This window comes from Tachyglossus aculeatus, chromosome 5 (assembly GCF_015852505.1).
Source record: "Tachyglossus aculeatus isolate mTacAcu1 chromosome 5, mTacAcu1.pri, whole genome shotgun sequence".
Taxonomy (NCBI): Eukaryota; Metazoa; Chordata; class Mammalia; order Monotremata; family Tachyglossidae; genus Tachyglossus; species Tachyglossus aculeatus.
Window position 1 is genome coordinate 60,326,626 of NC_052070.1, and position 26,945 is coordinate 60,353,570.

The 26,945-nt window shown below is 48.4% G+C and overlaps 1 protein-coding gene across 4 annotated transcripts in view; it reads right to left on the reverse strand.

Annotated features, from left to right (window-relative positions):
• PRKCZ (protein kinase C zeta) overlaps window positions 1-26,945 on the reverse strand; it is a 219,688-nt gene that overhangs the window by 25,415 nt on the left and 167,328 nt on the right. For all 4 annotated transcript variants that reach the window (XM_038746338.1, XM_038746339.1, XM_038746341.1 and 1 more), the window contains 6 exons: window positions 16,922-17,008; window positions 16,141-16,276; window positions 15,699-15,786; window positions 12,891-13,010; window positions 10,401-10,480; window positions 9,667-9,756 (listed from right to left, as the gene is read on the reverse strand). In XM_038746338.1, the coding sequence (XP_038602266.1) occupies window positions 9,667-9,756; window positions 10,401-10,480; window positions 12,891-13,010; window positions 15,699-15,786; window positions 16,141-16,276; window positions 16,922-17,008 (601 nt within the window). The remainder of the gene's footprint in view (window positions 1-9,666; window positions 9,757-10,400; window positions 10,481-12,890; window positions 13,011-15,698; window positions 15,787-16,140; window positions 16,277-16,921; window positions 17,009-26,945) is intronic.

Here is a 26,945-nt window from a genome sequence, read left to right on the forward strand (position 1 = left end):
CTCCTGGTTTAAAAAAAAATTAAAAAAGGATTTGGTATTTGTTAAGTGCATCCTATGCGTCAAGCACTGGGTAGATACAAGCTAATCAGGTTAGACACAATCCCCATCCCAATGGAGCTCATAGTCTCCCATATAGTGTCCCACATGGAGGCCCAGAGAAGTGAAGTGAGTTGCCCAAGGTCACACAGCAGACAAGGGGTGGAGCTGGGATTAGAACCCAAGTCCATACTGCTTCTGGTTAGGTCAGGGAAGCTGAGCCACAAATCAGCTCAGCTCAGCTTAGCCTAGCCTCCATGCAACCGGTAGTGGTTGGGGAGGAGGGCCCGGGGAATGGAGTAGGGTAGAAAACAGACGACTGAAGACCAGTGAAATAAATTGGCTAGTGAGTTCCTTGAGAGCAGGGGCCTTGACCTTTTGTTCTTTTCCAATTTGCACCCGGCGGGCAAATGAATACTATCGAAGATAATCAATCGATAGGATTTATGAGCACTAACTGTGATAACGATACGCTCCCCCGACGGTTTTGGTTCTGGCAAGCGTCTGAAGTTTGGGGTGTCATTTAGAAGAGGAAGTAAGAAGTACGGAAGATATGAGAACAGAACAGGGCAGCGTGGCTCAGTGGAAAGAGCCCGGGCTTTGGAGTCAGAGGTCGTGGGTTCAAATCCCGGCACTGCCAATAGCCAGCTGTGTGACTTTGGGCAAGTCACTTAACTTCTCTGGGCCTCGGTTACCTCATCTGTAAAATGGGGATTAAGACTGTGAGCCCCCCGTGGGGCAACCTGATCACCTTGTAACCTCCCCAGCGCTTAGAACAGTGCTTTGCACATAGTAAGCGCTTAATAAATGCTATCATTATTATTATTTGGGCATTCAGCCCAGCTTGCCCGACCTGCTATTTGGATGGGTGCCCTCAGGTCTCACTGTGGGCACAGCCCCGTGCACCGGCATCGTACCTCCCCTGGACTGTAAGCTCGCTATGGAGAGGGAACGTGTCTATCACTCCGTCATACTGTCCTCTCAACCATTCAATCATTGGTACTTATCAAACGCTTCCTATTTGTGAAGTGCTGCTCTGAGCACTTGAGAGAGTACAAGAGAATTAGCAAACACGTTCCCAGACCATAGTGAGTTCACAGTCCAGAAGGGGAGACAAGCTCTTAATACAGTGCCCTTCATATGGTAAAAGCTCAATAAAGGCCACTGATTGGGTTTAATAATAATTATTATGGTATCTGTTAAGCACTTACTATGTGCCAGGTACTGTAGTAAATGCTGGGGTTGGATCCACGCAAAGCGGGTTGGACACAGTCCCTTGTCCCACGTAGGGCTCACAGTCTCAATCCCCATTTTACAGATGAAATAAACTGAGGCACAGAGAAATGAAGCGACTTGCCCAAGGTCACACAGCAGACAAGTGGTGAAGCCAGGATTAGAACCCATGACCTTCTGATTCCCAGGCCCCGTGTTCTATCCACTACACCGTGCTGCTTGGGTGTACTCTCCCAAGCGCTTAGAACAATGTTCTGCACCCAGGAGGGGCTCAATAAAAATGACTGATCGATCATGATGTCACACTGGGCAGGCAGTGTAACATAACGCTGTCACACACGGCATTTGGCAGAAGAACATTTTCCCGTTCCGTTCCCGCCCCACCGAATACCCCTCTGTTCCTGCAGCCCCCACCCTGAAAACCCCCTCAGTTGACCCTCCGGGGCAGCTCGCCTCTGAGACCTCAACTTACACCCAAACACATCACCTCCGTTGCACTGCACTTGTCTGATGTGTGACCTTGGGCAGGTCACTTCACTTCTCTGTGTCTGTTACCTCCTTTGTAAAATGGGAATTAAGAATGTGAGCCCCAGATGGGACAGCGACTGTGTCCAACCTGATTAACTCTACTCCAGCGCTTAGTACGGTGCCTGGCACATAGTAAGTGCTTCACGAATACCACAAACGACAAACCCCGCCAACTTGGAGGAGGCCCAGGGCCCAGTGACCCGAGGGAAACGATGATCCTGCTGACCATCTGCGATCGGCCCTGCTGACTCACTGTGTCGATGATTCAGATGAAGCCATTTAATAAGGCCCAAGATTTTCCAAACACACAACTGCAGTGCCAGGTCGGATCTTAACTGATGTCAGTCTACCACAAACTTTGCACACATCAGCTTCTCAAAGTGTTTTCTCACCCACGTCTCTTTTCTCTCAACCTCTTTCCTGCCTTTGTGGCAGCCTCTGCATCACACCAAAATGCCTCACAATCCGCTTCTGGGCTCTCCACCAATTAATCCCACCTTATATCTCTCTGTGTTCCTCACCTGTTATTCCCCGACTCTTTCTCTTGGTTCCTTGCAAGCCAACTTTCTAACTGTCCCTAGCGATTGCCTTTCCCACCTCCCTCCCATCCCCTGCACTGTCCCCCAGCTCCCCAAATCTGCCAGGCATTCCCCATATTTCTTTTAATGCTATCTGTTGAGTGCTTACTATGTGCCAGGCACCATACAAAGCGCTGGGGTAGATACAAGCTCATCAGGTTGGACACAGTCCCTGTCCCACGTGGGGCTCACAGTCTTGATCCCCATTTTACAGATGAGGGAACTGAGGCCCAGAGAAATGAAGTGACTTGCTCAAGTTCACACAGCAGACAAGTGGTAGAGCCGGGATTGGACCCAGGTCCTTCTGACTCCCAGGCCTGGGCTCTATCCCTTATATAATAATAATAATGTCGGTATTTGTTAAGCGCTTACTATGTGCCAAGCACTGTTCTAAGCACGGGGGAAGTTACAAGGTGATCAGGTTGTCCCACGGGGGACTCACAGTCTTCATCCCTATTTTACAAATGAGGGTACTGAGGCAGAGAGAAGTGAAGTGACTTGCCCAAATCACACAGCTGACAAGTGGCTGATTCCAAAGCCCGGGCTCTTTCCACTGAGCCATGCTGCTTCCTATATTCAAAGTCCTTCTAAATTCCCTTCTCTTCCAAGCTCTTCCCAGTTAATTCCCAGCACCTCAAATGGTATGACCCCTTCAGCCATCTAGCACTTAATGAACTCATTTACACCCACCCTCAGCGATTTCTTTTGTAATTCATTGGGGGATTTCTTAAGCACTCATTACATGCCAAGAACTGTGCTAAGCCCCGCATAAAAGACACTATCCTAAAACACCACTGTATATCCATTTACTCAATTGTACATTTAACTGTTTGTTGAGACTATTCCATTTGTACATATTTTTATGTCCACCTCCCTCGGGAGAGTGTAAACTCCTTGTAGACAGGGAAAACCTCATTTCTTGGTTTTGATCTTCCCAAGCATTTAATACTGTGCACTGCTCTAAGTGTATGCTCAGTGAATACCCAAAATGAATAATATGGGATAGAGGAGGTGGTACTCCTGTTAATCCTGGGCCTCTTAATTCCTCTTAGAAGCAGCCTGGCCTGGTGGAAAGAGCACATGCTTCGGAGGCAGAAGGACCTGGGTTAAGTCACTGAACTTCTCTGGGCCTCGGTTACCTCATCTGTAAAATGGGGATTAAGACTGTGAGCTCCAGGAGGGGACAAGGACTGTGACCAACCAACTTAACTCGGATCTACCCTAGCACTTAGTACAGTGCCTGGCACTCAGAAAGCACTTAACGAGTGCCATAAAAAAAATCAGATTTAAGCACAATTTTTCAATTAAAATGTTACCTGCCGCTACTAGGCGCAGGATGGGGAATATAATATTTCAATAGACAAGCAGTCCCCGGATATTCCCCTCTGGGTTTCCTAGGGAGAATCAGTAGTGAAATTAGACTGGGCAGGGAATGTGTCTCTTGCTCCTGGTGTCCGCCCTGTGCCAAGTGCTTAGTTCAAGGCTTCTCACCTGGGAGGGGCTCAACATCGCAGCTGAAGGTAACAGAACCATCCACGCCTTCAGGCACTTGACCATTGCTAATGGGAAGGTACTGTGCATTCCTCTTTAATAGAATGTTCCACATTGTGTCTGAATGGGTTACGTTCTAACAGTGTGCACAGGCATAAAAATGATGATGGCTAACCCCGTCAAAATACATTTTTTCAGGAAAAAAAATGTATGGTCCTTCCACACTAAAAGTTTGCTGTGGATAGGAAACGTGTCTTCCAACCCATATTGGACTCTCCCAAGAGCTTTGTTCAATGCTGTGCACACAGTAAGCACTCGATAAACACCCTTGATGGAATAAACATGTATACATGAAGACAAGAACATGTAAAGGAGGGCAATGATTTCAAGATGCTTTGGGAAGGAATCCAGGCATCCTCCTCGCTGTCCAATTAATGAACACACACATCTACACTTCTGGGAGGTGGAGGGATCAGTCCTGGGTTAAATAAAAATAACCGTGGTATTTGCTAAGCCCTTACTATGTCCCAGACACTGTACTGCTTTGGGGTGGATACAAGCAAATCGGGTTGGACATGGTCCCTGTCCCAAGTGGGGCTCACATTCTCAATCCCCATTTTACAGATGAGGTAACTGAGGTCCTGGGAAGTTAAGTGATTTGCCCAAGGCCACACAGCAGACAAGTGGCGGTGCCAGGATCAGAGCCTTCCGACTCCCAGGCCTGTGTTCTAAAGGTGAGGAAGTGGTGGGAACCCAGGTTGGGCCGGAGGAACCCCAGCTTTTCCCTTCCTTGGATCCTGGAGGCCGTCTGAAAGCCGACTGTGGGGGCTTCTGCCTCTGTGGGGGCTTGGGGGAACAGACCACCCTGATCTGGGAACTTAACCCTCAGGTCCCCTCTCCACAGGCCTGAGTGGCCCCAGGCTTAGAGTTTTAATTACAGCTTTTTAACAGTTTCTCTAGGTTACCAGCCACTCTTTTTATGATTCAACTGCAATTTAAAGGCCCAACCCCAGCTACTTGCCAATCATCTCTTCATTTCAGCGAACGAGGGCGCTGAAATCAGCCTGCTATGTTTCCAGCCAGTTTTCTCCTTCCCCGCGATCAGGGGCACCCTGAAAGGACACAGGATGGCAAAGCCAGAGGGATTTTGTCTCTCTCGGTTCCTACCGGCTCTAAAGGAAAGAGCATAAAGCTGGGGAGATGGTGAGAATGAATCTTACTCCTCCAACCACAACTCTCCAGCTCCAAAGAAAGCTATTACGGCATTAGAGTCTCTGTCGAAAAATGTGTTTGGCACAGAGTTTTATAGAACCTCAGGGTACCTGAGAAAATACTCCCCATGACAGATTAGCAGAGCTATTAAGCAGACTTCGACTTGACAAATTAATCATGCCCTTGTCAGGACCCGCATAAATCTCCTCCAGACTCCTCTGTGATACCGGGTCTTATAGAAGCATAATGGCCTAACGGATAGAGCACAGGCCTGGGAGTTAGAAGGCACGGGAGTCATGGGTTCTAATCAATCGTATTTATTGAGCGCTTACTGTGTGCAGAGCACTGTACTAAGCACTTGGGAAGTACAAGCTGGCAACATATAGAGACGGTCCCTACCCAACAGTGGGCTCACAGTCTAGTTCTAATGGTGCTCAGACATAAAAATAATGACTATGCTGGTAAAAACATAGTTTTTCAAGAAAAAAATGCACACTCCTTCTAGACAGCAAACTTGCTGTGGATTGGAAACTTGTATTCCAACTCTGTTGTACCAGACTCTCCCAAGAGTGCTCTGCGCACAGTAAGCACTTGATAAATACACTGGTGGAATAAACACATATACATGAAGACGAGAATATGTAAAGGAGGGCAATGATTTCAAGTTGCTTTGGGAAGGAATCCAGGCACTCTCCTCGCTGTCCAATTAAATAGTACACACACCCACTCTTCTGTCTGCCACTGGTCTGCTGGGTGACCTTGGGCAATTCACTTCACTTCTCTGTGCATCAGTTACCTCATCTGGAAATAGGGATCAAGACCGTGAGCCCCACGTGGGGCAGGGACTGGCTCCAACCTGATGATCTTGAATCTACCCCAGTGTTTAGTACAGTGCCTGGCCCATAGTAAGCACTTAACAAATACCATAATAATAATTGTATATTATTATTATCATTGTTATTATTATTAAGCAATGGGTTCCTCTCTTTCCACCGGGCCTTACCAGCACAGCCTGGAACTCATCCCATCTTTTACAAAAATTCTCAGTCCTCCCAGAGCCGCTGAATGGGTTTCACCTTCTCACAACGTTTCCCAAGCTCACTGCATCACAAGGCTAAAGGAAGTCTATGTTACACTGATAACTCGGACAAAACCTCTAAGGCCTCAACTACAAACTCGAGGCTGTGTCTGAGATCATTTTGATGTCATGGTCCATGCCCGAGAACCAGAGGCAGCGAGCACAACCGAACTTCTTCAAGTGGGAAAAAAAAAATCCTGAAACACAGTTGTCTTACACTGCAGCTGACCCTTCCCTGGCTAGTTGGGGGCTCTGCTGGTCACTGCCACAAGTCCAGGGATCAATCAAGCATATTTCTTGACTGCTTACTGTGTGCAAAGCACTGTCCTAAGCACCTGGGTGAGTCCAATAAAACACAGTTAGTAGACACATTCTCTGGCCAGAAGGAGCTTACAGTCTACGGAGGAGACAGGCATTAATCTATGAATGACCGATATGGACGTAAGTGTTGTGGGGCTGAGGGAGGGGTGAATAAAGGGAGCAAATCAGGGTGACGTACAAGGGAATGGGAGAAGGGGAAGTGAGAGCTTAAGGGATGGTGCGGACACCCGGTGGGGCTCTCTGTGGTCCCGTTCTCCGAGCCCATGGCAGCTGCTTCTTCAGTGCTCTTTACAGGCCACAGAACAGCTCTGCTCTCAACTAGGGAATATGTCTGTTCATTGTTCTATTGTAATAATAATAAATGTGGTATTTGTTAAGTGCTTACTATGTGCCAGGCACCGTAGTAAGCACTGGGATGTCATAGGTTCTAATCCCAGCTCCGCCACTTGTCAGCTGTGTGACTTTGGGCAAGTCACTTCACTTCTCTGGGCCTCAGTTATCTCATCGGTAAAAGGGGGATTGACTGTGAGCCCCCCGTGGGACAACCTGATCACCTTGTATCCCCCCCAGCGCTTAGAACAGTGCTTTGCACATAGTAAGCGCTTAACAAATGCCATTATTATTATTATTATTATTACAAGCAAACTGTATAGGGCTCACAGTCTCAATCCCCATTTTACAGATGAGGGAACTGAGGCCCAGAGAAGTGAAGAGACTTGCCTAAGGTCACACAGCAGACAAGTGGTGGAGCTGGGACTAGAACCCATGACCTTCTGACTCTCAGGGCCATGCTCTACGCCACGTGCTTGTACTTTCCCAAACGCTTAGTACAGAGCTTTGCACACAGTAAGCGCTCAATAAGTACAACTGACTGAACGAATGAACTCCCCAAACCGACGAAGGCCTCTTCCCAGCCATCTCTTCTTGGCCAGAATTTTGTGCACCAAATGAGGCATGGTCTACTGGAAAGAGCCCGGGAGTCAGAGAACCTGGTTCCTAATTCCGGCTCTGCCACTTGTCTGCTGTGGGACCTTGGGCAAGTTTCCTTTTTTTAAAAAAATGAGATTTGTCTCACTCCTACTATGTGCCAAGCACTGTACTAAGCGCTGAGGTAGATGCAAGTTAATTATGTTGGACACAGTCCCTGTCCTACATGGGGCTTACAGTCTAAGTAGGAGGGAGAAGTCACTTCACTTCTCTGGGCCTTGGTTCCCTCATCTGCAAAATGGGGATTCAATAGCTGTTTGCTCTCCTACTTAGACAGTGAGCCCCATGTGGGACCTGATTATCTTCTCTCTATTCCTGTGCTTAGTACAGTGCTTGGCACACAGAAGGTGTTAGACAAATGCCACACACCACTTTTGCTATATCGCCCGAGCCACCTGTGTTGCCATGACCAGTTCCCACCCCACTTCTCCCCAACTTAGCAACAACCAATTGGGTCTGTTTGCCTCCCAGTTGGTGAAGAGCGATAATAATAACAACAACAATAATAATAATGGTATTGGTTAAGTGCTTACAATGTGCCAGGCACTGTACTGAGCACTGGGGTAGACACAAAGTAACTGGGTTGGACACAGTCCCTGTCCCATTTTAATCTCCATTATTTACATAGGAGGTAACTGAGGCCCAGAGAAGTAAAGTGACTTCCCCAACGTCACACGGCAGACACACAGTGGAGCCGGAATTAGAACCCAGGTCCTTCTGACCCCCAGGCCATGCTGTTCACGTGGTTCTCTAGTGTGATGATCACAGCAGCTCCCTCCTGCTTCGGCTTGGCCTCTTAGAGAGATCTTAGGCTCTGACGCTACGTGTCTGCCATGAAGCAGCCAGTGTGCGGGCTGGGATGGGATGGGTGAGAGGCAGTCATTCTGGGTGGGGTAGAGTGGGAGTAGTCAGTCAGTCAGTACAAAGTGTTTGGGAGACTACAATACAACAACATAACAGAAACGTTCCCTATCTACAAGGAGCGTACAGTCTAGAGGGGGAGACAGACATTAATATAAAGAAATAAATTACAGATATGTACATTAGTGCTGTGGGGCTGGGGTTGGGGGACGAATAAAGGGAACAAGTCAGGGTGATGCAGAGGGAGAGGAAGATGAGAAAAGGAGGGTTTAGTCAGGGAAGGCCTCTTGGAGAAGACGTGCCTTCAGTAAGGCTTTGAAGGGGGGAAGAGTAGTTTTCCGTAGGATTTGAGGAGGGAGGGTATTCCAGGCCAGAGTCAGGATGTGGGTAAGAGGTTGGCAGCTAGATAGATGAGAGAGAGGGGCTGGTGGTTGTCAGCCAGGTGACCCCTGGGGGCTGCTGGCAACGTTTCTGGCCCCAGCTCTACCAATCAATCAATCACTGGTATCTATTGAGTGCTTACTAGGTGCAGAGCACTGTACTAAGCACTTGGGAGGGTACGATACAGCAGAATTAGCGGGCATGTTCCCCACCCATAATGAGCTTGTGGTCTAGAGGGGGAGACAGACATTGATATGAATAAATGTTCGTTCTACAAAGTAAGTCAGAAAATGAATCCAGCTCCACCTTTGGACCTGAATGTCCAGGAAGCCAAACCAAATGGTCCTTTTGCCTCCGGGAGCTCCGCACAGCAGGAAGTGGGTATCCCATGGGGATCTGGGTACCCTCCTTCCCATACCAATCAGGTGGAGTCGAGAAGGGTGTCTGGCCTGTCACCAGCCCCTCAGATGACAAGAATGCAACCGAGGCTAAAAGTGCCAACCGAAGGCAGAGACAATTTGTGAACCACTGACATGGAGAAGAACTGGATTGGATTCATTTATGTGTATCTTTGAACAGGGAGTCAAAGTCCCTAATGCTCTCTTGTGGAGGCCAATCAAGCATCTACCCTCCCCCCCCCCCGCCCACCCCCTTCATCTCAATTCTAATAACCCACACCTCAAAATATAGCCCCCGACCACAACTCGCTCAGCTAAAACCACCTTTAGCTCTAGCAGAGTTCTCAGACGATAGTACCGGGCTTTTCACATCAAGACGGATGCCTCTTCTGAGGTAGAAGTTTGCCCTCACCTGAATGGGACATGTAATGGAGTCGATCACCACACCTGGTGGTGTTTCCGCTCAACCCCCAGGAGTCATTCGCAGTTCTCAGATCGACACACCCCTCCCCCGTGCTGCGAGCCCTCCCCACCCCCCCAAAATTTAGAAATAGATTTTTACCATATCCCAATCTATGCTGCGGAAGAATGTGTGAGACTTGATATCGGAAAATCCCGTCTGGGGTTGGCATCCAAGTCTCTCTTTGGGATCCTGAGAATAAAAGGCAAACGGAGAAAAATCAAGGCTGCACTTGGCTTCCATAAATGGTATTTATATATTTAAAACAGTGTACATTCGAACAAAGGAATCTCTGGACTTAAGCATTGACTTTAATCTGTGAAAAATTCTACATCTACTACCTAATTCTCTCGCCCGGAGGAGTCTAAAATGCTGTTAACGCAACACACACAAGGTACCGCTTGTCTTTTGTCGAGGCTGGAGTCTGTTTTACAACATCCCTTTCTGGAAGCAAACTTCCCATTTAGTAAAAATTCTATTTTCTTCTTCCAAACACTGAACTTAGTAACAGTTTTACCTCAATTTTTTTTACCCTGGCTTTAACGGCTATAACACTTGCAAATTGGTAGCTCGTGAAATTAAGCCTTCACAACATGCCTTCTTTAAGTTACCATTTGAGGTAAAATTTGCCTGATGATAATAATAATAATAATAATAATGACGGTATTTGTTAAGCGCTTACTATGTGCAAAGCACTGTTCTTAAGTGCTGATCTTGAAAACAGCTTTCGCCCCTAACTTATTCCTCTCCATAGCTCTCCTGTCTGCTGATGGTAAGGAATCATTTTTATGCATAGGTACATTATTCTAAATGTTCTCAGGAAAAAAAAAACTTACCTTATTTAAAAATCCTTTTAAGACGTGGGAGGCCTTGACAGAGAGAAATCTTGGAATCCGAATAGGCTTCTCAAGGATCACTACAGTAAATTCAAAAACAACTACTTGAGAAATTATGTTCTACAAATTTGGCAACTAAAGAGTGTTCCCAATCCCTGGTAGTAAATCTCACTACACCCTAATCTTTCAGGGCCTGTGCCTGTTTCTTTAGAACTCGGCATAAAGGACTATTCAAAAACTTTTCTCCTTGCACTTCGTTTGGGGTGGTGATTATTTTTGTGATGATGCAGGAACAGTTCTCTATAAGAAAGGGCCTTTTCAAACGGATCTGATGGCCTCGAAACAAACTCATGGGGTTTTCTGTATTTGTGAGTTTAACTTTTGAAAATACTTTTTAGTAGCCGTTCGCAAATATGACATGAAAGAAGATACTATTCATCCGTGTGCGTCTGGGCCCGTGTAAATGTAAGCAGTATGAAAAAATAGACCCTCACTCACTCACTTTCTTGGAAGCTCAAGTTCGCAGGAACTTCTGAATTTACCCGCTCCAGCAGCGGTACCTTGAGTCGTCCACTAGGGGGCCCTTTCGGCTAAATCCATTGATGTGGATTGAATATGTGACCGTGGGAATCAATCAATCAATCAATCAATCGTACTTATTGAGCACTTACTGTGTACAGAGCACTGTACTAAGCCCTTGGGAAGTACAAGTTGGCAACATATAGAGACAGTCCCTACCCAGCAGTGGGCTCACAGTCTAAAAGGGGGAGACAGAGAACGAAACCAAACATACTAACAAAATAAAATAAATAGAATAGATATGTACAAGTAAAATAAATAAATAAATAAACAGAGTAATAAATCTGTACAAACATATATACATATATACAGGTGCTGTGGGGAAGGGAAGGAGGTAAGATGGGGGGATGGAAAGGGGGAGGAGGGGGAGAGGAAGGAAGGGGCTCAGTCTGGGAAGGCCTCCTGGAGGAGGTGAGCTCTCAGTCGGGCCTTGAAGGGAGGAAGAGAGCAAGTTTGGCGGATGGGCAGAGGGAGGGCATTCCAGGCCCGGGGGGGGGGATGACGTGGGCCGGGGGTCGATGGCGGGATGAGGCACGGAGTAGATGGGTGGCTGACGTCTTCCCGGGGCCGGGAGTTCTAATCTTGGCTCTGCCGCTGCTGCTGGGTGACCTCCCAGGAAAGGATTTAACCTCTCTGAGCACTGAAAGTCACTGAATGATTATTTCTCAGTGGGAGGAAGCAGATTTGATCGGTTGTAAAACGGGGAACGATGGGAATTGCATTCTGGCCACTCAACTCTGTAGGTGGTTCTGGAATTATGACCAGAAACGCCTCTCAGGCAGGATTCCCATCCTCACTGTACCTCGTTCTCGCCTGTCCCGCCGTCGACCCCCGGCCCACTGTCCTTCCCCTGGCCTGGAATGCCCTCCCTCCACACATCCGCCAAGCTAGCTCTCTTCCTCCCTTCAAAGCTCTACTGAGAGCTCACCTCCTCCAGGAGGCCTTCCCAGACTGAGCCCCCTTTTTCCTTTCCTCCTCCCCATCCCCTTGAACCTCCTTCCCCTCCCCACAGCACTTGTATATATTTGTACAGATTTATTACTCTATTTTATTTGTACATATTTACTACTCTACTTATTTTGTTAATGATGTGCATAGAGCCTTAATTCTATTTGTTCTGACGATTTGGACACCCGTCTACATGTTGTGTTTTGTTATCTGTCTCCCCCTTCTAGACTGTGAGCCTGTTGCTGGATAGGGACTGCCCTATCTGTTGCCGACTTGTACTTCCCAAGCACTTAGTACAGTGCTCTGCACACAGTAAGTGCTCAATAAATACGACTGAATGAATGAATGAATGAAGAGGATACTCGGGGAACCTGCTACCAAAGGTGCTTGCGGTCCCAGTTCCCCATGACAAAGGAAAAGAAACAGCCTGGCACCGATTCCCATGCCCGCTTGGAGGGACTGGTCAACCTTTATTGATTTATATTAATGTCAGGCTCTCCCTCTAGACTGTGAGCTCGTTATGGGCTCGGAATGTGTCTGTTTATTGTCATACTGTACTCTCGTACAACTTGCTCTGTACACAGTAAGCACTCAATAAATTCACTCATTCATTCAATAGTATTTATTAAAGCACTGACTGTTTGCAGAAGAGCACTGTATTAAGCACTTGGGAGGGTGCAATATAACAAACCGAAACTCCCTGCCTATGACGAGCTTACAGTCTAGGAGGGGAAGACAGACAGTAATGTGGACAAACAAATAAATTACAAATTACAAATATGGACAATGGACTGACTGATTAACCTTTCCCATCCAGAGGGGATTTCGTCCCAACCTCTCGAGGAGTCCGAGAGAAACGGTCGAGGCTCCTTTATGCACCTGGGGCCGAGATGCTCAATTACAGTCTTCGGGTCCTCCCTGGTGGATGGAACAGAATGGTGGCACATGGCAGCCGGCACTTACCTTGGAAGAGGTAATCCTCGGTGTTCATGTCTGGATTGTCGGTGATGATATCGAACGGAGACCTTCCGGCCATCATCTCGAACATCAGGACGCCCAGGGCCCACCAGTCCACACTGAACCCTAGGAACATTCGCATGACACACGCTCAGGTCAAGAACCTGGCCTCCGACCACGGCCTGGAGAAGCCATTCCCTGGGATCCATTTGGGGTGACAGGAGAATAATCATAATTGCGGTATTTGTTCAGCGCTTATTATGTGCCAGACTGTATTAAGCACTGGGGGGAGAGGGATGAAAGAAAATCAGGTTGGACACAGTCCCTGCCCCACATGGGGCTTACGGTCATACTCCCCATTTTCTAGATGAGGGAACTGAGGTACAAAGAAGTGAAGTGATTTGCCCAAAGTCACACAGCAGACAAGGGGCAGGGCCAGGATTAGAACCCATGGTCCTCTGACTCCCATGCCTGGGCTCTATCCATTAGGCTACAAAAAGAGTCCCCGCTTTTGGTAAACATGGAAAATAGTGGTTTTGGCTGTCTGTAAAAGTGCTTTTATTTTCTCTGGCCAGTGGACTAAGGGAGAGGACTACTATCTACTATGTAATACTTACTGGGGATGATAAGGAAGGGGTAAACATGGCCCCTGCCCCTAAGGAATTTAAAATGTATTCAAGGAGTTACAACAAACACAAACACCATATGCAGAAGCACAAAACCCATCTAGGATCCCCCACTGCTTGCCTTTCCCTGTCCTAGCAGTCTAGAGGGGAAGGGACCGAGGACTCCCCAAATTCAGGTGCCAGCCCCCAAACCAGCTAACCCCTTAACCAGCTCCTATTGGCACACAAAGGCATGGTCTTAAAGCTACACTTCCATCCTGTTCCCTGGCTGACAAAATGAGGCTACTTTCCCCTAGCCTTCTCCTGCTCCTGGAAAAATGCACAGTGCAGGGTTTCCAATATTTTGGGATGGATTAGGGCCAAACAAATGCCAGAGAGGTTGTGGTCCTGGAAAGTGCATTCGCAGACGCCAACGTCCAGACCGCACAGGAAAGCAAAGCAGGAGGTGGAGTTGTTCAGGTGGGCCTTCAGCCAATTCTTCAAGGTAGAGAGGAAAAGAGAAGGTGCCCGGATTGAGGAGACGAAGGAGAGCTTGAAGCCCTTATGGAGGCTGTTTCTGTTACTCTACATTGTAAGCTCATTGTGGGAAGGGAACGTGTCTGTTTATTGTTATATTATACTCCCCCAGGTGCTTAGTACAGTGCTCTGCACATAGAGAGCGCTCAATAAATATGATTGACAAATAGTTTAATACCTATTTGCAGAGCTAATGCATTTGTGCCCATTTGTTTATACCAGATTCCCTTTAATAATAATAATGATGGTATTTGTTAAGCACTTACTATGTGTAAAGCACTGTTCCAAGCTCTGGGGGGGGGGATACAAGGTGATCAGGTTGTCCCACGTGGGGCTCACAGTCTTAATCCCCATTTTACAGATGAGGGAACTGAGGCCCAGAGAAGTTAAGTGACTTGCCCAAAGTCACACGGCTAATTGGCGGAGCTGGAATTTGAACCCATGACCTCCAAAGCCCGTGCTTTTTCCACTGAGCGACGCATTCCTGTTCAGACTTGGGATAGCAAGCAATCAATCAATCAAGAGTGTTCATGGAGCGCTTATTATATGCAGAGCACTGTACCAAGCGCTTGGGGGAGTGCAATACAATAGTTGGCAGACACCTTCCCTGCCCAGGACAAGTTTACAATCTAGGAACAAGCTTACAATCTAGAGGAAATCTTTTTACTTTGTATAATTCACACAAAGTAAGCGCTTAACAAATACCATCTTTTCTGCTAGGACTTCAGGATCTCCCACAGGAAGAAAACAGAAAGCCCATCTCTCGCTCCGGGTCTTCCTGTCTCGGTTCCAGCCCCGGGTGGCTGGGCTCAATGTCTCACTGTCCCAAGTGAGAGCTGCCCAATCTGGCACTGTGTGACCTCCCCAAGTGCTTGCCTGTCCTACCCTGCCTGGATGACTGTATCAGACTCCTTGTTGTCCTCCCAGCCTCCTGCCTCTCCCGACTCCCGTCCAAGCCTCACTCTGCTGTCCGGATCATTTTTCTACAAAAACATTCAGGACATGTTATCCCGCTCCTCAAAAAACTCCAGTGATTGCCCATCCACCTCCGCATCAAACAAAAACTCCTCACCACTGGCTATAAAGCACTCCATCGCCTTGCCCCCTCTTATCTCACCTCGTTTCTCTCCTTCTACAACCCAGCCTGCACATTTCACTTCTCTAATGCTACGCTCACTGTTTCTCGATTTTGTTTATCCAGCCACTGACCCCTCGCCCACGTCCTGCCTCTGGTTTGCAAAGCCCTCCCTCCTCAAATCCGACAGACAATGACTCTCCCCCACTTTAAAGCCTTATTGAAGGCACAGCTCCTCCAGGAAGACTTCCCTAAGTCCCCCACTTTCCTCTTCTTCCATTCCCTTCTGCGTCACCCTGACTTGCTCCCTGTGTTCTTCCTCTGTCCCAGCTCGACAGCACTTATGTAAAATCTGTAATTTACTTATTTATATTAATGTCTGTCTCCCCAGCTCTACACTGTAAGCTCGTTGTGGGCAGGGAATGTGTCTGTTCATTGTTGTATTGTACTCTCCCAAGGGCTTAGTACAGTGCTCTGCACACAGCACTCAATAAGTACGATTGAATGAATGAACGAATGAATGAATGCTCTGCACAAAGTAAGCGCTTGGAAAATCCCACTGATGGACCATCTGGCCCAGAAAGCACAATCACTCACCATACTCCTCTCCGCGCAGGATTTCCGGTGCGATGTAATTTGGTGTCCCGCAGAATGTGCTCGTAGTGTCCCCGGGACCCAGGCCTTCCTAGGGGGCAAAGTGTTTCAGGAGTGGGTGGGCAGCTCACTAAAAAGACCCCTCCACTTGTCAAGCTGGCTAGCCTGGGCAATGACTGGGGTCTGGGCTTTCGCAGCTAGATCCCGGGCCAGTTAACATTCCGGATGTGTGTGGGATAGATGGGGAACGATAAAACAGCAGGGGGAGGGATTTCGCTGAGTGAATCCGAATGGGAAGTGGTACAGGCCCAAGAGAGACAAGATCCCCAGGGAAGCCACCCGGTCCCCCTCGCCCCATTTTTTCCCACCCCAACCGGTTTTGAAAGCAGCTTTTCAGACCCCGGCCATCTCGCCCGGCAACCCTACCCTGGCCCGAGACTCTCACCTTACACATGCCGTAGTCGGTCAGCTTGATGTGACCTTCGGCATCTAGCAGAACGTTGTCCAGTTTTAAGTCCCGGTAGATGATTCCTCGCTCGTGGAGGAAGTTGAGAGCAATACAGATTTCGGCAGCGTAAAATCTTTCAAGGGGGAAAAAAGGGAACACTATGAAAGACATTTCACCGTTCCCAGTGATGAGACTCGTGGCCCAGTTGGAGGAGTGAGTAGCAAACTGGAGGGGATCCCCGCAGCAGCCTTGCGTCCCACGGGACCCCGGGACGGGGGATAGAATTCCGTCTCCCTTGCGATGAAGCACGTGCTTATGGAGCAGCACGTAAGAGGGAATACAGTAGATGGAGAGGGTTGCCTCTCTCCTCGGAACAAGGAAATGTCTGCCAGCCCCCGGTCATTCCCTTGTAAACCTGAGATGCAACCCTGACTGGTTCAGTGGGGCCCACTGACTCGGTCTTAGCTTCAGATATGGGTCGGGACACCAGAGACCTCAATTTCTCCCCTTTCACCCCCTTATCTCCACACGCATCCACACAGAACAACCCTGGAGAAGGGGGAGAAACTCAAGTCCCGCATTTGCGTGCCCCTGGCAACCCTGAGGTAGCAGCCCAGTGGTATCTTTCACCCGTGGAAAAGGCGAGAGTGAGAAAATCCAGCCCTCCCCCATGAAATGGCCTTCTGCGGACCGAAGAAAGCTCCCTCATGTTTTGCCTGAGGGAGAGGGCCTACTGGTGGTCTCAGGGGAAGGGGAAGAGAAGCTTGAGCCAAACTACCTGGCATGCTCTTCGGGGAGCTTTCTCTGCCGTTGCATGTGAAACATGAGATCGCCTCCGTTTACGTACTCGATCACGAGGAATAAGCTGAAAGAAAAGTGGACTCTGTCAGGGAAGGCTCCATTGGCCCTGCCTAGGCTGAGTTCCAGTTGGTTTTACTCAGAACTCCTATGGCAACATTTCTGAGGTCGCGACGAAATTTCCACTGCAACAGAAAACCCACATCCCAACCAGCTTTTGGGCAGGAACCTCGGGACACCATGCTCCAATAGCATGGAAAAAGATCCTTCACAGCAAGGATACAAAGTCTCCATAGTAGATGGCAGGGAGGTTTAAAATAGCAACGATGTTTATGAAAAGCTTTACATCACGATATTTAGATCCGATCTTGAGGATGTGCGACTAATTTGAGAGGAAACACTGAGCCGAGTAGAACACTGCCTCAGAATGATAGAGTCACGCCAGAGTGTAAGAAATGAGAAGAGGGAAAGCAGAAATTCCCTTTCTAACTGGAGAACACCCTATGGCGGACTGTATCCGTTTAGTCATTTTCTGGTGCAGCAGATGGGAAGCCGTTAAGATGTGCTCAGATGGGCTGATTCTGATTAACAGTCTCCTCTGTGGGCTCCTCCTCTGCCTCCCACCCCCTATCTGTGGTCCAGTTCAAGGTTTAGTTCTGGGTCCCCTTCTATTCTCCAGCTACATCCACTCCCTTGGGAAAACTCACTCACTTCCATGGCTTAAACTACCACCTCTATGCGGATGATACCCAAATCTACATCTCCAGCCCTGATCTTTCTCCCTCTCTGCAGTCTCACATTTCCTCCTGCGTTCAAGACATCTCTACTTGGATGTCCTCCTGTCGCATCAAGCTTAACACGTCCGAAACAGAACTCCTTATCTGCCCCAATCAGCCAAACCCAGTCCTCCCTGACTTTCCCATTACTGTAGACAGCACTACCATCCTTCCTGTCTCACAAGCCCATAACCTTGGCAATATCCTTGACTCCTCTCTGTCATTCAACCCACATATTCAATCCGTCACTAAATCCTGTCAGTCCCACCTTCACAGCATCGCTAAAATCCACCCTTTCCTCTCCATCTGAACTCCTACCACGTTAACTGAATCATTCTTCCTATCCTGCCTGGATTACTGCATCAGCTGCCTTGCTGACCTCCCAGCCTCCTGTCTCTCCCCACTCCAGTCTATACTTCACTCTGCTGCCCAGATCATTTTTCTACAAAAACATGCAGAACATGTTTCTCCACTCCACAAAAAACTCCAGTGGTTGCCCATCCACTTCAGCATCAAACAAAAACTTCACACCATTGGCTTTAAAGCACTTAATCACCTTACCCCCTCCTACCTCACCTCGCTACTCTCCAACTACAACCCAGCCCACTCACTTCACTCCTCTAGTGCTAACCTTCTCAATGTGCCTCCATCTCTCCTGTCTCAACGACGATCCCTGGCCCACATCCAGTCTCTGGTCTGGAATGCCCTCCCTCCTCAAATCCTACAGACAATTACTCTCCCCGCCTTCAAAGCCTTATTGAGGGCACATCTCCTCCAAAAGACGTTCCTTGACCAAGCCCCCCTTTCCTCTTCTCCCTCTTTGCATCACCCTGACTCACTCCCTTTCTTCTTCTCCCCTCCCAGCCACACAGCAGTTACATACATATCTGTCATTTATTTCTTTATATTAATTTCTGCCTCCCCACCACCTCGACTGTAAGCTTGTTATGGGCAGGGAAGTTGTCTGTTTATTGCTGTACTGTACTCTCCGAAGCACTTAGTACAGCACTCTGCACACAGTAAGGGCTCAATAAACAGGATTGAACAAATGAATGAATTTAATAGTTACAGAGTCTACACGCAGACCCCAACTCGCTGATGTTGGCCACTCAAATAAATCAATCTCCTCAAATAATCTGCAGTATGTCATAGTGCTTGACTCCTGATTGGCCCTAGAGCCTGCATGATTAACAGCAGCTTCCTGGGGGCGGAGGTGTAGGAGGGGAATGTTCCAAGCCTTAAATTTGGTGGCTGTGTTTCACTTTCATAATAATAATAACAATAATAATTGTGGTATTTGTTACGCGCTATTTGCCAGGCACTGTTCGGGTTGGACACCGACCCAATCCCCACATGGGGCTCACAATCTCCATCTCAATCAATCAATCAATTGTATTTATTGGGCGCTTACTGTGTGCAGAGCACTGTACTAAGCGCTTGGGAAGTACAAGTTGGCAACATACAGAGACAGTCCCTACCCAACAGTGGGCTCACAGTCTAGAAGGGGGAGACAGAGAACAAAACAAAACATATTAACAAAATAAAATAAATAGAATAGATATGTACAAGTAAAATAAATAAATAAATAAATAGAGGAATAAATATGTACAAACATATATACATATATACAGGTGCTGTGGGGAAGGGAAGGAGGTAAGATGGGGGAATGGAGAGGGGGACGAGGGGGAGAGGAAGGAGGGGGCTCTGTCTGGGAAGGGCTCCGTCTGGGAAGGCCTCCTGGAGGAGGTGAGCTCTCAGTAGGGCCTTGAAGGGAGGAAGAGAGCTAGCTTGGCAGATGTTGGGAGGGAGGGCATTCCAGGCCAGGGGGAGGACGTGGGCCGGAGGTCGACGGTGGGACAGGCGAGAACGAGGCATGGTGAGGAGATTAGCGGCAGAGGAGTGGAGGGTGCGGGCTGGGCTGGAGAAGGAAAGAAGGGAGGTGAGGTAGGAGGGGGTGAGGTGATGGACAGCCTTGAAGCAGCGGGTGAGAAGTTTCTGCCTGATACACAGATTGATTGGTAGCCACTGGAGATTTTTAGGGGAGTAACGTGCCCAGAGTGTTTCTGGACAAAGACAATCCGGGCAGCGGTGTGAAGTACGGATTGAAGTGGGGAGAGACACGAGGATGGAAGACCAGAGAGGAGGCTGATGCAGTAGTCCCGACGGGATAGGATGAGAGCTAGTCCATGCTATGTTATTCTTTTCTTTGCACAGAGAATTTTAATACAACGTCTCACCTGATTTATACCAGTTTGCCCTTGAGACTTCCTTTTTTTAGGTCAAACCAGTAGGCGGGCTGTGGGTAGTTTTGAATTAGAACAATGATCTCTGACCGGCTACAATTCTGCAAGTGGATGACTTGCCTGGTCTGGAGCTCTCTTCTCTTTCTGGTGAAGATTTCTCTTTCCAGGAGGGTTTTCCCATTTCCATTTTGAAGTCACGTGACCTAGCTACACTGGCATTCTGCAGGGAAAAGGCCTTGGCAAAATCGGGAAGATCTGACCAGGAGCAATTTTTTGAAGAAACCCAGGGGAATTGGGTGGGGAGAGTAGAATTTTACCTACTACCTCTCTTCCAGACCCTTCTTATTACACACAGGGAACAAGTCTGCTAATTCTGTTGTATTGTTCTCTCTAAAATTCTTAGTACAGTGCTCTGCACAGAATAAGTGCAGTGTTGCCTAGCGGACAGAGCAAAGGCCTGGGAATCTGAAGAACCTGGGTTATAATCCTGACTCCGCCATTTGTATGCTGTGTGATCTTGGCCAAGTAACAACTTCTTTGAGTCTCAGTTCCCTCATCTGTAGATGGGGATTAAAACTGTGAGCCCCATGAGGGACAGGGACTGCGTCCAACCTGACTAGCTTGTATCTACCCCAGCGCCTGGCATATAGTAAGTGCTCAACAAACACCACAGTTATTAAATACCATTGGTTGATTCTGGAGGTGAAGCCCAGGCCCCCAAAAGCAGTACCATTCAATCAGCCCGTCAATCGCATGAAGACTAAGGAAATTCCCCCACAGCCCTGCCCTGCAACCTGGTGTCCTGGGGGGAGGCAGGAGGATGGGGTCCATTCCTGGATCCTAGGAAGCCATTTTTCACAGAAGGCTGGCATCAGGGGATAAGGAAAGCCTTCAGAGGCCTGCAGAAATGAGAAGCAGTGTGGCCTAGTGGATACAGCATGGGCCCCAGAGTCAGAAGGGCCTGGGTTCTAATACCAGTCCCGCCACTTGTCTGCTGGGTGACCTTGGGTAAGTCATTTCACTTCTCTGTGCCTCGGTTACCTCATCTGCAAAATGGGGATTGAGAGAGTGAGCCCCATGTGGGACAGGGACTGTATCCAACCCAATTTGCTTGTATCCACCCCAGTGCTTAGTACAGTGCCAGGCACAGAGTAAATGCTTAACAAATATTACTATTATTATTATCAACCTGGGTTCTAATCCTGGCTCTGCCACTTGTCCGCGTGTGACCTTGGGCAAGTCACTTCAATTCTCTGGGCCTCAGTTCCCTCATCTGTATAATGGGAATGAAGACTGTGAGCCTCACGTGGTCCAGCACTTGGTACCGTGCCTGGCACATAATAAGTGCTTAGCAAATACCATAATTAATTACAACAGGATACAGGGACTGTATCCAATTCAATTACCTTGGATCTACCCCAGAGCTTAGTACAGTGCCTGGCCCACAGTAAATGCTTAACGAATAGCACAATTATTATTATTATCGGTGGAGGATGGGGGGTGGTTCAGTCCTACTGTTGTATGCACGGAGTGGGAGGGAGGAAGGGAAGGAAAGTACAGTACAGGAATGCACCCTCTCGTCCTACCCCAGAGCTTAGTACAGTGCCTGGCCCACAGTAAATGCTTAACGAATAGCACAATTATTATTATTATCGGTGGAGGATGGGGGGTGGTTCGGTCCTACCGTTGTATGCATGGAGTGGGAGGGAGGAAGGGAAGGAAAGTACAGTACAGGAATGCACCCTCTCTTCCTTCCCCTGACTCAATTGTTGATAGGGGCCCATTTGAGGCCTTAGGACTGCCTTTTGGGAGGCCTGCAGAGGGAAGAAGCATGGCCTAGTGGAAAGAGACCTGGGAGTAAGAGGACCTGGGTCTAATTCAGCGCTTCCAACAGTGCTTTGCACATAGTAAGCACTTAATAAATGCCATTAAAAAAAAAATTCCCAGCTCCGCCCACCTGCCTAATCCTCCTCAACCTCTCAGCTGCCTTCAAAACTGTGGAGCACCCTCTTCTCCTTAACATGCTATCCAACCTTGGCTTCACAGATTCTGTCCCCTCCTGGTTCTCCTCATCTCTCCGGCTGTCCATTCTCAGTCTCTTTTGTGGGCTCCTCCTCCCCATCCCATCCCCTTACTGGAGGGGTTCCTCAAGGGTCAGTTCTTGGTCCCCTTCTGTTCTCTATCTACACTCACTCCCTTGGTGAACTCATTTGCTCCCACAGCTTCAACTATCATCTCTACACTGACGACACCCAAATCTATATCTTTGCCCCTGCTCTCTCTCTCTCTCCCTCCCTTCAGGCTTGTGTCTCCTCCTGCCTTCAGGACATCTCCACCTGAATGTCTGCCTGCCATCTAAAACTCAATATGTCCAAGACTGAACTCCTTGTTTTCCCTCCCAAACCCTGCCCTCTCCCTGACTTTCCCATCAATGTAGACGGCACTACCATCCTTCCCGTCTCACAAGCCCGCAACCTTGGTGTCTTCCTCGACTCTGCTCTCTCGTTCACCCCTCACATCCAATCCGTCACCAAAACCTGCCGGTCTCACCTCCATTACATTGCCAATATCCGCCCTTTCCTCTCCATCCAAACCGCTACCTTGCTGGTTCAATCTCTCATCCTATCCTGACTGGATTACTGCATCAGCCTCCTCTCTGATCTCCCATTCTCCTGTCTCTCCCCACTTCAGTCTATACTTCACGCTGCTGCCCAGATCATCTTTGTGCAGAAACGCTCTGGGCATGTTACTCTCCTCCTCAAAAATCTCCAGTGGCTGCCAGTCAACCTACGCATCAAGCAAAAACTCCTCACTCTCTGCTTCAAGGCTGTCCATCACCTCGTTCCCTCCTACCTCACCTCCCTTCTTTCCTTCTACAGTCCAGCCCTCCCCTCACCCTCTGCACCTCTGCCGCTAACCTCCTCACTGTACCTCATTCTCACCTGTCCTGCTGTCGACCCCCAGCCCATGTCCTCCCCCTGGCCTGGAATGCCCTCCCTTTGCACATCCGCCAAGGTAGCTCTTTTCCTCCCTTCAAGTCCTACTGAGAGCTCACCTCCTCCAAGAGGCCTTCCCAGACTGAGCCCCCTCCTTCCTCTCTCCCTCCCCATCCCCTTTGCCCTACCTCCTTTCCCTCCCCACGGCACCTGTGTATATGTTTGTACAGATTTATTACTCTATTTTACTTGTACATATTTACTATTCTATTTATTTTGTTAATGATGTGCATTTAGCTTTATTTGTTCTGATGACTTGACACCTGTCCACATGTTTTGTTTTGTTGTCTGTCTCCCCCATCTAGACTGTGAGCCCGTTGTTGGGTAGGGACCGTCTCTATATGTCGCCAACTTGTACTTCCCAAGTGCTTAGTACAGTGCTCTGCACACAGTAAGTGCTCAATAAATATGATTGAATGAATGAATGCCTACTGTGTGACCTTAGGCAAGTCACTTTTTTTCTCTGAGCCTTAGTTGCCGCCCCTGTAAAATCGGGGGTTCTTAGACTGTGAGCCCCATGTTGGGTAGGGGCCGTGTCCATCCTATTAATGTGTATCCACCCAAGCACTTAGAACGGTGATTGACACATAGGAAATGCTTCACAAATACCATTAAAAACCCCCCAACAAAATGCATCAAAGTGTGACAACAGGGTGGTATCAGGCTTCAGACCAAACTGCACATCTGCATTTTAAGTTGCAATGATGAATTATTTCCTTATGGTAACGCCGGACTCCCGCTCTAGACTGGAGGCTTGTTATGGGCAGGGAACATACCAGTCAGTTCATTCAATCGTATTTACTGAGAGCTTACTGTGTGCAAAGTGCTGAAATAAGTGCTTGCAAGAGTACAATATAGCAACAGATACATTCCTGCCCACAAGGAGCTTATGGCTTAGAGGAGAAGACAGACTTCAACATAAATAAATAGACAAATAAGCAAATAAATTACAGATATATACATAGGTGCTGAGGGGACGGGAGGGAGGACGAATGAAGGAGCAAGTAAGAACGGTGCAGAAGGGAGTGGGAGAAGAGGAGACAGGTACTTAGAGAAGGCTTCTTGGAGGAGATGTGCCTTCAATAAGGCTTTGAAGTGGAGGATAGCAATTACTTGTCTGATATGAGGAGGAAGGGCATTCCAGGCCAGGGGCGGGATGTGGGCAAGAGGTCGGCAGTGAGGTAGGTGTGACTGAGGCATAGTGAGAAGATTAGCATTAGAGGAATGAAGTGTGCGGGCTGGGTTGTGGTAAGAGAGTAGCGAGGTGAGGTGTGTGTGGGGGGGGGGGGGGCAAGGTGATTAAGTGCTGTAAGGCAAATTTAATTAGTTTAAATTAATTTCAGCCTAACTGTTGCATTACTCTCCCACATTCTCAGTATAGTGCCGTGCACATTGTAAGTGCTCAATCGATACCAATGATTGACTGATTGATCTGCAGAGCTGTGGTGGGGTCCTACCTTTCCTATGGCTGTGAGACTTCTAGACCGTGAGCTCGCTGTGGGCGGGGAACATGTCCGTTGGTTGTTGCATCATACTCACCCAAGCGCTCACTCAGTATGGTGCTCAATCAATAGGATTGGCTGAATGAACGAACCTGGACTGGACACAGGTGCCACATCCAGCTCCTCGAGCAGTTCCCCCAGGGTCACTCCCAGGGCCATGTTCGATGACGTTCAGAAACTCAGACCCAGAGAAGTGAAATGACTTGCCTAAGATCACACAGTGGGCAGGTGGGCAGAACTGGGAATAAGACCCAGGTCCTTTGACTCCCAAGTCTGTACTCTCTGCAGTAGGCCATGCTCCTTCTCTGTGCTGGCCTCCCAAAAGGCTAAGTCCTCAAATGGGCCTCCTTACGGTCTCCCTGAGGCCTCAAACGGATCCCTATCAGCAGCTGGGTCAGGGGAAGGAAGAGAGGGTACATTCCTTTACTTTTCTTTACTTCACGATGGGATTCTGAATGCCGAACTTCTGAAATTTAGGCAGTCTCCAAGCATCAGAGTAAGGCTTACCCTAACAGAGCTACATTGGGTGGACCGCATGAGAAGAATGCGCGACAGTGGGTCACCCCAACAGCTGCTGTGTGGAGAGCTGAAACTGGGAAACTGGAAGCAAGGAGGGCAAAGGAAGCATTTTAAGTGTATGGTCAAGCTAGGTATCAAACGATGCTGTACCTCAGCTGAAAACCAGGAGTCAATTGTTGAGGAGAGACATGCATAATAATAATAATAATATCAGAAGGTCATGTGTTCTAATCCTGGCTCCACCACGTGTCTGCTTGGGGACCTTGAGCAAGCCACCTCACCTCTCTGGGCCTTAGTTAATTCTTCTGTAAATGGGGGATTGAGACTGTGAGCCCCATGTGGGACATGGACTGTGTCCAACCCGATGTGCTTGCATCCACCCCAGTGCTCAGTACAGTGTCTGGCACATAGTAAGCACTTAACAAATACCATAATAATAATAATAATAATAATAATAGTAATTATTATTATTATTGTATTTAAGAGCTTACTATGTGCAGGCACTCTACCATAGTGGATAGAGCACAGACTTGGGAGTCAGAAGGTCATGGGTTCTCATCCTGACTCTGCCACCTGTCTGCTGTGTGACCTTAGGCAAATCACTTCACTTCTGTGTGCCTCAGTTACCTCATCTATAAAATGGGTATTGAGACTGTGAGCCCCACATGGGACAGGGACTGTGTCTGACCCGATTTGCTTGTATCCCTCCAGTGCCCGGCACATAGGAAGGGATGGAAATATCATCATTATTATTATTATCATCATCTTCTGCCTTTCTCTCTGCTCCTTTTCCTCCCTTCCCCTGTTTTTTCTTCCCTCTGTCTCCCTCCTAGATCCTCTTCAGCTCCTTTGACTCCTTTGAGAAGCAGCATGGCTCAGTGGAAAGAGCCTGGGCTTTGGAGTCAGAGGTCATGGGTTCAAATCCCAGCTCCGCCAATTGTCAGCTGTGTGACTTTGGGCAAGTCACTTAACTTCTCTGGGCCTCAGTTACCTCATCTGCAAAATGGGGATTAAGACTGTGAGCCCCACGTGGGACAACCTGATCACTCTGTATCCTCCCCAGCGCTTAGAACAGTGCTTTGCACATAGTAAGTGCTTAATAAATGCCATCAACATCATTAATTGATTCCCTCTCCCACTGGAAGCCCCTGGTTCTTGCTCTCTCTGGCTCAGCTTACAGCCCGGACTCTCTCCCCCACCTCCAACTCCTCCCTTTCCTCCTCATCCCTCCAGTACCCATTTGGAGCCACTCGGAGCAGTTAGGGACAAAATGCTGCATTTCAGGGATAACCTTATCAGTAATGAAGCCCCTGAAAACACAATGACGTAGAGGAGGAAGTTCAGCCAGGCCTCGACCATGCCAGGGCCAGGGGCTGCCCTCCTCTGCCTTCCACTACAGTTGCTCTGACTCCAAGAGGAGGGGCGGGGATGTGAAGAGGAAGAAAATAGTGTTGCCCAGTGGCAAAAGCAATGGGTCTGGGAGTTCCAGAGGACCTGTGTCCAAGAGGGCACACAGGCCTACGGGCAAGCTGTTGAAGGAGACGATCTGCTCATCTGCAGGGGCTGATGCCTGAAGGGACCGGGGGTCTGAGCACTGAGGCGAGCATGTTTGTTTACATGGTATTTTGTAAGTGTTTACTACCTGCCAACCACTGTACTAAGCACTGGGGTGGATGCAAGCAAATCAGATAAGACCCAATCCCTGCCCTACATGGGGCTCACAGTCTTAATCAGCTCATTGTGGGCAGGGAATTAGTCTTTTATATTGTTGTGCTTTACTCCCCCTAGCACTTAGTACAGTGCTCTGCACACAGTAAGTGCTCAATAAATACGACTGATTGACTGGTTAATCCTTATTTAGATGAGGTAACAGAGACAGAGAAGTGAAGCACGGCAACCAAAAGCAGTGTGGTGTAATGGCTAGAGCACGGGCCTGAGAGTCAGAAGGTCATGGGTTCTAATCCCAGG